Below are 13,058 nucleotides of genomic sequence, written 5' to 3'. Positions count from 1 at the left end.
TTGTTGGGCGCCCATCCAGCACGCCAGGACCTCCCGGTTCCTGGCCCGGGTTTGCCCCCAGCCTTCGCCTGACCCTGGTGCCCCAAAGCTCTGTTTTCAGCCCCAAACCGGCTGCGCACCGTAAGCGAGTGGGGCGGGATGATCCCCTTATGATGAGCAAAGCATCCGTGGGATGCTCTCTGCATGCCTTGATCCCGCATCCCAACCCTTAGGATGCTGCCTGAGTGAGTGAAGGGGATCAGACCCCACCAGGATGGGGGGGGGAAGGCGGGGAGGGGCAACAGGGCCCCCCTATGGGGGAAGGAGAGCCAGCAGAGGAGGCTGAATCAAGAAGACGCTTTAATCAGATTTATCAGACAGATCTGGATCTCCAAATAAATAGATTTATCAAAACAGAATAAAACAAGAAACCAGGGATAAATACATGTACCAAAACAACCTGAAAATCCCCCAAAGCTATTTCCAGACAGGGGGAGGGCGATGCTGGCTGCAAGCCCTCCTCCCCACGCTGCAGAAATGGTCCTGTTTGCCCTTTGGGAGATGCCTCTCCTGTGAATACAGCCCAGTAGATATTATGTAGAATATATATAAATATATAGCATAATAACATGCTTAGTAGCGACCTTAGTGCAGTGTTCGGGGTCTCAGACCCTGTCAGCAGGTGGGTCCTCCCAAAAACTACATCTTCAAGTGACCTGCAAAGAAGGGAAAAGAATCCTCCCAGCTGAAACAGAGGAGAAAAAGCCCAAGATTTTTCAAGAAATGCCCTTCGGAGGATATTCAGCCAAAGAAACCCTTTTGCAGATCACTGGGGCTCTCAAGAAAAGAAATCAGGATGATTTTTCTCTCCTCGCAGGTCATCCTTACGCCGGCGGCTGGTAAAAAGCATGGTCACGTTCTGCTTTACTGCTAGCTCCTGATGCTCTTCAGAAATCCCGGGGTGTCAGGAACGTATCCCCAGTCTTCACATCGCACCAGGTCTCGCATCTCCGCCGTCTCTCCTTCCTCCCTCTGCACACTCGACATCTCCGGTGGCAGGAGACGACGGCCGGCCTCTTCCACTCCCCGGCTGGAGAGAGGCACCTCCACGGCTGTGGCTGCAATGCGGTTCCATTTGGTTCGTTTGCTGGAGTTTCTGTAATTTACACTAGTGTTACCCTTTATTGCTGTGCCAGTCTATTTAATAATGCAACTTTTTTTTTTTTTCTTTTCATATATATGTGTATGTGTGTGTGTGTGTGTGTGTAGATAAATCAATAGCTAGGTTAAAGTGTTTTTCTTTACAAGTTCTTTGTTTCTTTCTCTGGGCTCTCTGTCATCCTCAGCTCTGACGTCCGGGCTCGGAAGATGTTCCAGTGACCTGGATGAGCAAAGATGGACACTCGTTAGTAACAACCCTTGGAGCAGGAAAACACAATTTACCCCACGCATAGCACCCTCCGCACGGGAGAGGACCCACAAGGACCACGCTGGGAGGGAGGTGGGGAGAGAGGGCTACCCACAACATTGGCCAAGGCCAGATGGGGCCCCACAGTCTGGTCCTAGACTTTGCCATCTTGCAATTAAAATTGTATTATTTGAGGTCAAGGGGCCCTTTATACCTCCTGCAATGCAATTAACAGCACAATCGACAGCATAGAATCAGAATCATAGAATCGTTTTGGTTGGAAGAGACCTTTAAAATCATCAAGTCCAACATTTCCAACGCTTTCCCTGGAAACCACTCACACGCTCTTAAAAGAAAAGGAGCTCAGCCCGAAACAGGGATAAATCCTTCCTTCTGCCTCCTCAAACAACGCTTCAACGTGAGCGGTCAGGGCCATGTCTGGGATTGGGGCTGACTCCCTGCCTCTCGGGGGGAAGAAGCATTTCATGGGCTTCTCTCCCCCCTTCTCTCAGTCCCATTTCTTTGGGGTGGGTTGCTCAAAACCCCCACATTTATATTTATTTTTATGCTGCTACCCCAGCCTTGGCTCTTCATGCAGGGCTTTGCGACCACCTATGCAGGGGAAGATCCTGCTGCAGAAGGAGGAGAAACCCCCCTGTATCCCCCCACAACTTCACCAGTGAGCTGCAGGCTCCCCGCAAAGCAAATGCATCGGTGGGAGCTGGGAAACACCCCAAAAACTCGCACAAAGTGTCCCAATCCCTCTCCTTCCTCCCCCAAAACACCAGCATCCCCAGAGGTGCAGGAGGTGGCTGAAGGTGCTTTCCCTCTAGGTGGTTGCTTCCCTTGTAATCCCAGCAAGGATTATGCAGCCCTAATGTCGTCATCCCCAGGGGGGGGCATATTTTCTAGCTGAATTAATCTCCTGTTGTGAAGAAATCACCGGCCAATGCTTTCCTAGAGCTTGTGGCAACGGCAGAGGGATGGTTTCACAACAGGGTTATTTGTCAGGGGAAACTGAGGCAAGAAGCAGTGGGCACACACCGGAGACCCCATCAGGTTGCGAAGGCTAACCTGGGAGCAGGGACTTGAAAAACCCTCCAGGGTTTGGTCAAGAGATGTTGTCTCGAAGGGATTGGAGGTGAAAACAACTCTCCACCCTCCCCAGGGCACTGGGCGTGCTGGTATGCACTGGGCAGCAGCGTCGGTCCCAGCTGACCCCATGACCTGCGGGTGCTGGACAATATGGGAATGGCTCCGATCCGAACCTAACCCATTAAACTCTAACCCAGCCCTGGCGAAGAGGCAGCCAGCGGGAAATAACACGGCAGTTTCGCTCTGCACAGGCACTCTCGGCATGTGCACTGGCATTCCTGCTTTTTGTAACATTTACGCACATCCAAGAACATTAAGAATGATTTTTAAAAATATTTCAAGAGTTTATACTTTTTTTCAAATCCCTTGCATCATTTCACTTCCCCCCCCCGCCCCCTCCCCAGTAACGCCAGATGGATTAGATATAAAAATCAAACAGTTTTACAGGCTTTGGAGAGACAAAGCCTTTGGATTTCACAAGCGCGCATCCACTTTTAGAAAGCTGGCTGCCCTTTCTGATACCATAAAGTGAAAATGCGACTGCTAACCAGGAGTGTTGCATGGGTGTGTGAAGACAGGTCAGCCCCGACCCGTCTGTGATTGCACAAGCTTCTCCCTACGGCTCAGCTCTCCACGCCGCGCCGGGATTTAGGCAGCCTTTGCGAAATGGCAGGAAAACACGGGGGTTGTTTGGGGCATGGTCTGACAAAGGAGCAAGGAAATGGGATTTTTTTTTTTTTTTTTTTTTTTTTCTTTTCTCTCCCTACCTTCGTTCGTCCTGGTGATCAGCCTGAAGTTCTGTGCTTCTTGCTTGAATTCTTGTTTGCTGATCTTCTTGGTCTGTATCAGATGAAATATTCCTGCAGAGGGAAACACAGGGCATCAGGCTCTGCGACGCTCGGTTTAAGGCTCAGAGGGGTTTGGACGCACAGCGCTCTGTCCCCTCCTGAGATGCAGAAGAGAGACACAGGCTGCACTGGATGCCCCGGGGTCCTGGTTCGGTGCGGGACCTGCTGCCAAAGCCTGGTGGGACTTTGGGAGAGAATCCAGGACTGGCCAAGAACTAGGAGAAATCTCGTTTGAAAACGGTGAGTGCTCGTTAAATCAGAACACGGCAGGGACAACACCACGAAGCAGGTGAAAGAATAATAAGACTTTGTTGCTCTGGAAAGCATCTCGCACTGGAGGAGGTCTCATCTCCCCAGAACCATTAGAGAAATTAAGGTGACGCCAATGGGCTCCCCCTCTCTCTCTCTCTCTTGCTCTTGACCATCTACCTTCCCTGACCGCAGAGGCCCCTCCATCCTCAGATGTTTTCCTTTCCTGGAAGCAGCCGGAGACCAAAGTTTTCCATCTCTCTGCCCCCAGCCCTGAACCTCCTCCAGGACAGAAAAAAACCACGAATGACCTCAGCAGAGATTGATATTTCTGTCCGTGCCAGCACCGTCCCGTTAGTGGAGGTGCCTGACTCAGACATTTGACCCAAGAAAACCAGAACCTGCATTTAGCAACGGAAGCGACCTTTCGGCAGGATTAGGGGTTACGATATTCATATTTGCCTGCGAAGCGTGACAAACCAGACAGGTATGCCTGGCACATCCTTCCCCACCTCTCACCCGGGCTCCTCGTGCGTCCAGCCTCTCGCTACCGGCAGACGTGAGAGGCAACGTGGTCCCCCTTATTTGGTTAAGAGACTTTCCCCGATTCCCAGCAGCAATTACACATAAAAAGAGTATGTAACAAATGAGAACCGGCTAGCAATCCATATAAACGAGATGTTATGGACTGTGGAAAATTAATACAGGAAGTCAAAGACATCCGGAGAAATATGTGGATATTTGGACTATTAATAAGTCCTTTAAGTGGATCAGAAAAAGAAGTCCTACCAGTAACAAAAGAAGATACGGGATGAAGATAATAAAACTGTTAATGACGCAAGAAAGGCACAAGTGTTCAATAAATCCTTCTGGTCTATACTTAGAAAGGAGCAGAAGGGTGTGCTTATAGTCCCTGTGGCTGATGAAGCACTTTCCAGTACATTAGTAACCAAGAGGATATTTTAAACAAGAGCTACAAGAGATAAACATCTTTTAATCAACCGACCTAGATAATGTTCACCCAAGAGCCCTCGGAGAGCTGGCTGAGACCTTTGGCCCCACGGACGGTCGTTTCTGACGGATGCCAGGACCTGGGGAGCAGCGGAAGAATGCAGACGATGCTCCAGCACACACAAGGAGAGCACGAGGTGGCGCAGATAAGAATAGCCCGCTGAGCCTGTCATCCGCCGGAGAGGCAACACGGGATGGAGCTGGTAAAAGGTGATGCCGTTTCCCGGTGAGCAGATCCTGTCCACCAGACAGGACCGTTCTGTGCAATGTTTGGGATGAGATGGAGGGAGGTGGCGGGGCTGTCGGGCACTTGCCACCCTTCTTGGTGCTTTAAAGGGGGCTTATAAGAAAGATGGGGACAGAATTTTTAGCAGGGCCTGTGGCGATAGGACAAGGGTTAATGTCTTTAAACTGAAAGAGGGGAGATTCAGAGCAGATATTAGAAAGAAATATTTTATGCTGAGGGTGGTGAGACACTGTCCCAGGTTGCCCAGAGAGGTGGGAGAGGTCACATCCCTGGAAACATTCCAGGTCAGGTTGGGTCGGGCTCCGAGCAACCTGGTCTAGTTGAAGATGTCCTTGCTCATGGCAGGGGGTTGGAATAGAAGGCCTTTAAAGGTCCCTTCCCACCCAAACCATTCTATGATTCTATGCTTTAGGCACTGCCTCAGGACCAAAAAACAAGCGGAGTCCAGTAGGGCGCAAGGAATGAATTAAGGATCAGCGCCATCTCCTCCAAGGCAGCAATTCATCTTTCCTAATTTTGAAGAGATAAGTTCTTCCAGACAGCCATTCTGCCCACCCTGAAATGGATGGACGGGACATACCTTCACCGCTTCTCTCTGTGGACTACATGAGGAGCCAACATGACTCTTTAAACATGATATTTAGCGCTGGGCTGAGGAGTGAAGTTCAAGAAACCGGTCTCAGTACTTGCTAAATCAGCTGCAAAACAAAGCTCCAGCAGGTGGACTGAGACAGGAGCGTGGGTGCACATGGGTGTATGAGACCCACCCTAGCAGGACACAACCTTTACCCAGAGCCCTGCACCCCATTTTGGGCTCTGAACTTCTAGAAAGACAGAGAGAGTCCACAGCAGAGCCATGGGAAGGACCAAAGGACCAGAAATTTCTAACATCAAGGAAAGACTGAAAAAACTCAACTGCTTAAATTGTGTAGGAGAAGACAGAGGCAGGACCTAATGGCATCTGCAGAGGAAAGGAGTCTGCTCTTCACACCTGCGGTGGAAAGGATGAGAAGGCAGGAGCTTGAGGCTACACAGAGGCTGCACATTGCCCTTAGGAAGGGTTTTGTGGCTCTGGAAGAGATTACATGGGCTGTCGAGTCTCCGTGGCAGGAGATCTTCAAGCACATGCCAGAAGAGCGCAAGGACAGCTGTTTTGGAACCTGCAAGCCCCCTCCAGCCCAGATGTGAGGTACACCAGTGTGATGAAACACTGGGCATCGCTGAAGGTCCCAGAGCTGCAGGTTTTCAGAATAGTAAGGAATATTTTGGTCAATGTCTAATCAAAAGCCTGGCAGGGTAAATGTGGGAAAGAGGTCCATGGGGTGACAACAACTCCAAGTACAGCTCAGGCCTCCAGCAAGGCAGGGTGAAGGGCAGGAGTCAACAACAGAGCCTCCAAACCGTGCTGGTCCCTCTCTGATCCTGCCTGTTCCTTTGCTGTCTTCACTCCCCATGATAATTCCTGCTCTAAAACACCAGCAAGTACCATTTCGAAACTTCTGAGGTGTTCAGATGCCTGAAAGCGTGGGGAAACGCCCACTGCAACTCATCTGGGAGCTGGTGGTGCACTACCAGCAAGCTGGTTAAAGCTTTCAGCTGGGTGTTGGCACTGGTTTCTCCTCCCAACTCCTGCCTTGTGGAGGAAACCATTCCGGCACAGAAATAGATGAGGCCACGTAGGTATCATAAGCCCATACAAAGGCAGATGGACAGGTTCCAGGCGCAACTTGCAGTCTCTTTTCTCTACACACGCTGCTCTGTTGGTAGAGTGATGGACCATGGAGAGGTGGAATCCATATGTGACTGAGCTCATGCTCTTTCCCAATAGTAACACTTTGCTCTGCCAAGCAAAAGAGCTGTGTTGGCCTCGGGGACAAGGGCCTCCCCTGTCCTTGGCTGGCAGGGTTCGGGAGCTCCGTGCAGACGTGAAGCTTTTGGCCTCAGAAGGTGGCAAGAAGGTTTGGGTGGCGACCTCTGCCAAGGAGCGAGGAGAGGAAATGGTGGGGCCCAGACAGTGCAGGCTCAGAGCTGTCCTCCAGCTACAAGGTGCCATTGTGAAGGAGGCTTTGCCGAGGCAGGGGGGAGGACGGGGAGAGGGGCACCGTGGAGGACGGAGGATGGCAGGGGGAGGATGGAAACATGGTGGCAGCCACAGCTTCATCTCTGGAGTTAATTTCTCCAGATACTATCTACGTGTGCCCACCCCCGGCAGCTGGAAAGAGCCAGCCCCAGGAGGCCTGAGGTCTCCTTAGGGAGAGAAGTGAGACACGAACATACCCAAGAAACCAGAATATCTGCCTACACATGTCCAGAAGACACCCAGCTACCTGGTGTGAGGGTTGCTGTATCCGTTCTGGGGTGTGACCAACCTCAAGTGCTCAAGGCTCAAGCTTTTGCAAGGAGTAGAGTATGTCCAATGAAGACTTGGGGTTGGGGCGCTGCAATACTTTCCAGGGCCCAAGAGAAAGACAACACAAATATTTACTGGACCAAGCGCCTCCAGTAGAAATAGGCTCCTCTGGTCCATAAGAGTGTTGCAAAGCTAAAGGTATGGGGACAGAGCAAGAGATTTGGTGTTACTTGATGGTGTATCTGCTGTGCTTTGACCTTTGGAGGACACACCAACAGAACCATCCAAATCCACCCATCCAAAAAGTGAGCTGGGGGCAATTCAACCCCTCCTGTGTGCACCTTCGCAGCAGCTCTGCCAGCTTTGCTCCCAAAGATGGGTGGACTGGGGCGGGGGGGCGAGCAAAAGCAAAAATATGGAATGACCAGAACAACTTTTTGTTTTGTTTTCCATGTATGTTTGGCATGCAAGCGGGCAGGTTTGGTGGAGCAGCCCCATGGCCCATGCTTTGTTTGCCCACGTGCTGTGCCTCTGGGTGGTGTTGCAGCTCGTGGTGGGTACACTGGGGCCAACAGTGGTTTCCAGCCCCTGGTCTGTATGCAACTGCAGCACAAGAGCATGAAAAGGGGAGTTAGAAAAGCCAGCCCGCTGTCAGCAGGTTTCGACTCACTACACAAGGTCTGGAGCACCACTAGAAAAGCCTGAAAAATTGAACAAAGCTTGGAGAGCACCAGGTTTCCACACACACCTCCTCCGCTGCTGCCTGGTTTCCTTACAGGACTCACCTTTAATCAGCTTCCAGTTGTAGATTTCCACCTCTTCCGCGGGCTCCTTCTCGATCGCAATCGTCCTGAGGATCTCCTTGGAGGTCTCCGAGCTCGGCGGCACAAACATGTACACCAGGACACGGTTGGGGTTCTTGCCACATCGCGTGGTCACTATTTCATCAGTGGGTTTGACTCTGGTTTCTGGGCAAAAACAAGGACAGAATTCATTAAACAGGGGCAGGAAGAAGCTTGGAGGAGGTCATCTCAGCACCTGAGTTGAGGTAAAGGCATCTCATTGGGTTTGACACCATGTAGCACACCACGTCTCTGAAAAAGACCCTAGCTCCCAGGGTCTGATCCCCAGTGCTCAGATTGGCAACAAAGGGAGGTGTTGATAAAGGATCTGTGGACCCGCTCATCCCCATATTTTCTATTCCCTTTGTTTTTGGCAGCCTCTACGCCAGCGGGGATGGGGAAGGGGGATTTTCTCCACCTGGATCCCCCGTACCCACTGCAGGGACCTTGGTGCCATCCTCAACGCAAAGCCCAGGCTGGATTCCCCACTTCCCATCTCGCTCCTGCTGCTGTCCCAGAGGAGCAACGTCAGTGAAGCGAAGGGATGAGCCCGCAGCGCGGGAGCCAGCGCCGTGGCTGGGCTGCCTGGGCAGCGCGCCCAGCTCAGCCCCACGGGTGGGCTCAGCCCCAGCCCGAGCCCCCTCCCCCGTATGGGGTACAACGGCAGGGAGACCCACACCAGGGATGTCAGTGGGACCCTACGTGACTTTTTCAACATCCCTGGTGAAGGAGAGCCGCAAATTTTTTAATTTCTTTAATGTATCTGGAGTAATTAAGAATCCCCCATGGTTTTGGAAGGAGATTTATTGCCTTTGGTTGTGGTCCTTGGAACGCAGAGGAGCCCAGCTCTGCTGAATTTAGCCTTGTTCTCCCCGTCGTTTTGGATGCTGAAGCTTTTTACACTACTCGAAAGAAAGTTTGGCTATAAATAGACGCGTGGGGTTTATTTTAGTAGACAGTTATTTTAGGCCTGATTCTGCTCTCCCCCGTGCTTTCTGGGGTGGTCCTGAGCTACTCTTCTCAGAGAGGCATGGAAATCCCGATTTAAAGGGATGGAAAGCCAGGCTTTTTCAGCGGTGGGAAGACAAGCGTTCAGTTCTGCAGGCTCAGCGTGATGTAAAAGGGGACAATCCCAGTCTACCACCCTCACCCCTGCCACCGTGGGGTCCGGGTCCCCAAAAACCTCCGTCCCAGACCATTAAATTTCACCCACACCAGGGCTGCTCTTTGCATCAATTGAGGCAGCCCCACCTTCACAACAGGGAAGGAACCACACGTCCTCACAGGTACAACAGGTATTTAACAATCTTGGAGCTTCACACTGGAGCCACACAACGGCCAAGAGCATTGGGAAAGAGGAGCAGGGACCCAGGGGTCCCGGCCGCTAGCTCTGTCCCAGCAGCTGCAATGGTTTTTCCATCCGACCAATGCATCCCAGCAATTCCCTTTCGATCAGGGTCCCTTTTGCAAATAGAAATCACTCAGCGTTTCTCTCCAAGCCTCCCGGCTACAAAGGAGGAAGAGGAGGACAGTCATGGAAACTGCCTGGAAAAAGAAGATGGGTGAAACCTCCGTGCAGTGAAACAGAGGACAAGCATGTAACTTGGCTGAGCAACGTGTATGTGTGTGCGATTGCTATCTGCGAGTACTGGAAAGCAAGAAGAAAATCATTTTGGCTAGGTCAGAGTGTTTAACTGGAAATAAATGAAGACTGAACAGCAGACAAGAGATCCCAGCAGAGAAAGTTGTAGACTTTAAACCAGAAAGACCCGTTATAATGAGAATGCAAGACTGGAAGGGCTCTGCTCAGTCATCACATCCCATTCCCACCAGGCACCACGTCATAAATCCTGCTCATAAACATATCAGAAACCTTATTAAAACAAGCTGAGCTTCTGCCCTTCACTCCCCCGGGGAGGCCATCCCAGAACCTCCTTGCTCAGAGGCTGGAAAAGCTTGAAAATCCCAGCTGAAATTATTTTGCAGCCTGTTTGCCCCCATTCTTAAATGTAGCAATCCCCTTTGCTTCTTCTCCCTGGTGAGACCCCCCTCCACAAAACCACCTTGAAGATGCACATCAGAGGAGATCGCCCAGAAACTGCTGCATCTGCAGTCAGGCTCAAAGAGACTCAGGTATCTTAAGTCTCTCCAGGGAAGCAGTGGGTGGTCCATCATCTAAACATCTACTGCTGAATGATAGTACAGAGAGAAAACATTCTCCAGTGGGAGCAGGAGAAGATCTCATGCCCTGCCACATCTTTGCCAGGTCTGTGGTTTAAGGTAAACAGCTTTCCAAAGACCAAGAAGCAGCTGAGAGACACAAAACCCATTGAACACGAAAAAAAAGAATCATAGAATCATAGGATTGTCTAGGTTGGAAGGGACCTCTCAGATCAAAAGAGGTCCTCTCCACCATGTCCCAGCCCCAGCACCAGCCCTGTTCTACCTGGCCCACCCCAATAGTTGTGTGCCAAAACCTCCCCTTCCTTGGACGGGGACCTCAACTCGAATCAAACAAACCATGAGTGCCACAGATAACCCCACATCCAAAAAGTGTCTTTGTAATCTCAAACCTACGTTTTAGCTGCCACAATTTAACCCTATGACTTCTTGTCCCAGCTGGTCTGGAGAACAGACTGTGCCCTCTGCCCAGAAAGCATCTTCTGTCTGTCTGAAGACTCCTAGCATGTCCCTCCTGGGGCATGCTCTCCAGACATCTTTCTCCAGACTACACCTACCCAACAGATGCAACTTTTTGGGATTGGTGCAGCTTCCTCACCTTTGCTCTCCAAGACAGGCCAACCTTTACATCAGTGCTTGCCCTGCTGAACTCACCTGGTGTGAATTCAAGTCACCAGTGATGTGAACATCTACACATCTCGGCTTTAAACTTTAAACTTTTAAAGCTCTGGGCTTTAAACCAAGGCTAAAGGAAGGAACTGGAAGGCAGCTGCAGGGGCAGGTGGGATCTCACCTACCTGGACATATTTTACAGCATTTTCCATCTACTTTCTCTGGATAGTCACACGGATACTCCTTGGGGCACGTGATCTTCTGGCAGTCCTGGACACCATCCCTGCAAGTGCAGAGGATGCAGGGCAGGAGGCCGTAGAGCCGGAAGACGGGGTGCCACACTTCCCCATGGGAGTAGGTCTTCCCATTGTAAACACAAGCTGGAGGAGAGAGAGAAAAAAGTTGCCAATGGAAATAAATCCTCCTCCTCTCTGTACACTCAGGTCTTGGTGGAGCTCAACACATTTCACCGCCTCAGAAACGGGTGGCCCTGCTGTCTTGAGGAGCATGATCTGCTGGCAGCACATCCAGCAGCAACGAACACTGAGACATAGCAGCCACCCCGCCCAGGAGGTGCCATGAGGCAGGGGACCAGGCTCCAGGAGGTGGAGGCTGCTTGGGTCAACCACCCTGGTGGGGGTGAGTGGAAAGTGTGGGCAGGACCTCACCTGCCTCCAAGCCTCTGTGAGCCCAGGGTCTCTCCGAGGCTGTCACAGGCATGAAGCACAGTGAAGAGTGCCACCTGCTGACTCCTCCATGAAAATTTGTGGAGGTCCCAAAATTTCCTCCAGGGCTTCATCTCCAAGGACTGGAAAGAGCCTTTCTGGAGACACAGTGGTGGGAGAGCCCCCAAGAGAAGAAATGACCTGTCTTTCCCCCTTTGGCTCCATGGGGTTGCCTTCTCATCTCACATTTCTACTCTCTCCTCCAGGAGAAAGACCGCAGCACCAGGACAGACCCAGCACATGGTGTGTGGGTGCAAGGGGGAACATCCTGTCCCTCTGCCACACTGTCCTGGAAGGACCACATGGAGTCTTCCAGCTGAGCACTGCCCTTCCCAGTTCCCAGGTCTCCAAAACACCCCAAATACCAATCTTCTTACAACTCTTTTTGGAAACTGGTAGATTCATGCAGTCAAGAGGCTGTGGGCCACGAGGACTGAGATAGCTAGTGAGGAGTGGGAGGTGGGACTTGATGGTGGAAAGCTGCTGCTGAAACAGATTCCTTGGACAATTCACAGTCCCAGAGAAGTCATCTTAGTCCATGTACAGACCAGCCCTTCTATCTCTTACCTTTCTTGTGCTTCTCCTTCAAGACAATCTTCACGGTGGTGCCACCTCCTCCCTTGGGTTTGAAGCTCCTGGGAATAAACTCCAAGGAAGAACTGAGAACAGTGGACATGGTGGCTCCAGGTGGCTTCCTGCCCATTGCTTCCCCCAAACACTGGTCTTGCGAATGCCTCTGTGAGCAGTCAGAGAAAAAAAGGGACTCAGACCCTAGCAGTTGGGTTGTTCTCACTCCAAAACATGCTGGAAAAAGCCATGCACAACTTTCATCAGGAGTGGAAAGTCTAGAGACCACAGGGATGAGCAAAGACCCAGGAGCCATCTTGGTGCCTGCAACCGCCTAAGGGGTGCTGAGCAGTTTGTGTCAGTGCCCCACACTGGTGTCCTCCCTATGCTGCATGCAGGTCACCCTTATTGGGGCAGCACCCTTCTCATCCCATGCTCATCCCAATGCCCTCAGGTGAGGTCCTACATCACTAACACAGGCAGGGAAATGGGCTAGTCTTTTCTAGATGCCTGCTGGGAAACTGAAGACCAGCATCCGTGCAATGTAACCAGGATCAGAGACATAAGGATGGGTCTTATCCTGCCCTCTCACCTGGCTGTCACCAGGAGGGTTGGTGTGTGGCTGCCAGCCAGCAGGATTGAAATCCCGGTAACATCCCCATCTTCCACGAGCAAACTGCTGGGACAAGACATGCAGCACAAAGGGTCCCCTTGTGTCTATTTTGGAGGTTTTATAGGTGGTGGAGGTGTGACGCTGGCGTTTCACCCAGCAGTATGGAAAAGGGCAGGACCAGGAGCTGTAAGTGATCTAATCCCACAGACCTGGCATGGGCTGCCCAGCTCTGAAATGTCACCACGAATCCACCCTCGGCAGCCAAGGAGTCACTTTTTCCTTGCTGGGGCTGCTGATACAAACAGCCTGGGGAAAGCACACTGGTGGCCAG

At 51.5% G+C, this 13,058-nt stretch overlaps 1 protein-coding gene across 1 annotated transcript in view; it reads right to left on the bottom strand.

Moving 5' to 3' along the window:
- Positions 1 to 417: 417 nt before the first annotated feature.
- CHRDL2 (chordin like 2) overlaps positions 418 to 13,058 on the bottom strand; it is a 28,460-nt gene continuing 15,819 nt past the window's right edge. The window contains exons 7-11 of the mRNA XM_054218538.1: positions 12,115 to 12,283; positions 11,008 to 11,202; positions 7,973 to 8,155; positions 3,250 to 3,342; positions 418 to 1,360 (exon numbers count right to left, since the gene is read on the bottom strand). Of these exons, the coding sequence (XP_054074513.1) occupies positions 1,281 to 1,360; positions 3,250 to 3,342; positions 7,973 to 8,155; positions 11,008 to 11,202; positions 12,115 to 12,283 (720 nt within the window). The 3' untranslated portion in view covers positions 418 to 1,280. The remainder of the gene's footprint in view (positions 1,361 to 3,249; positions 3,343 to 7,972; positions 8,156 to 11,007; positions 11,203 to 12,114; positions 12,284 to 13,058) is intronic.

This window comes from Rissa tridactyla, chromosome 1, assembly GCF_028500815.1.
Source record: "Rissa tridactyla isolate bRisTri1 chromosome 1, bRisTri1.patW.cur.20221130, whole genome shotgun sequence".
Lineage (NCBI taxonomy): Eukaryota > Metazoa > Chordata > Aves > Charadriiformes > Laridae > Rissa > Rissa tridactyla.
Note: the sequence above shows the minus strand (reverse complement) of the source record. Positions and strands in the feature narration are given on the sequence as shown.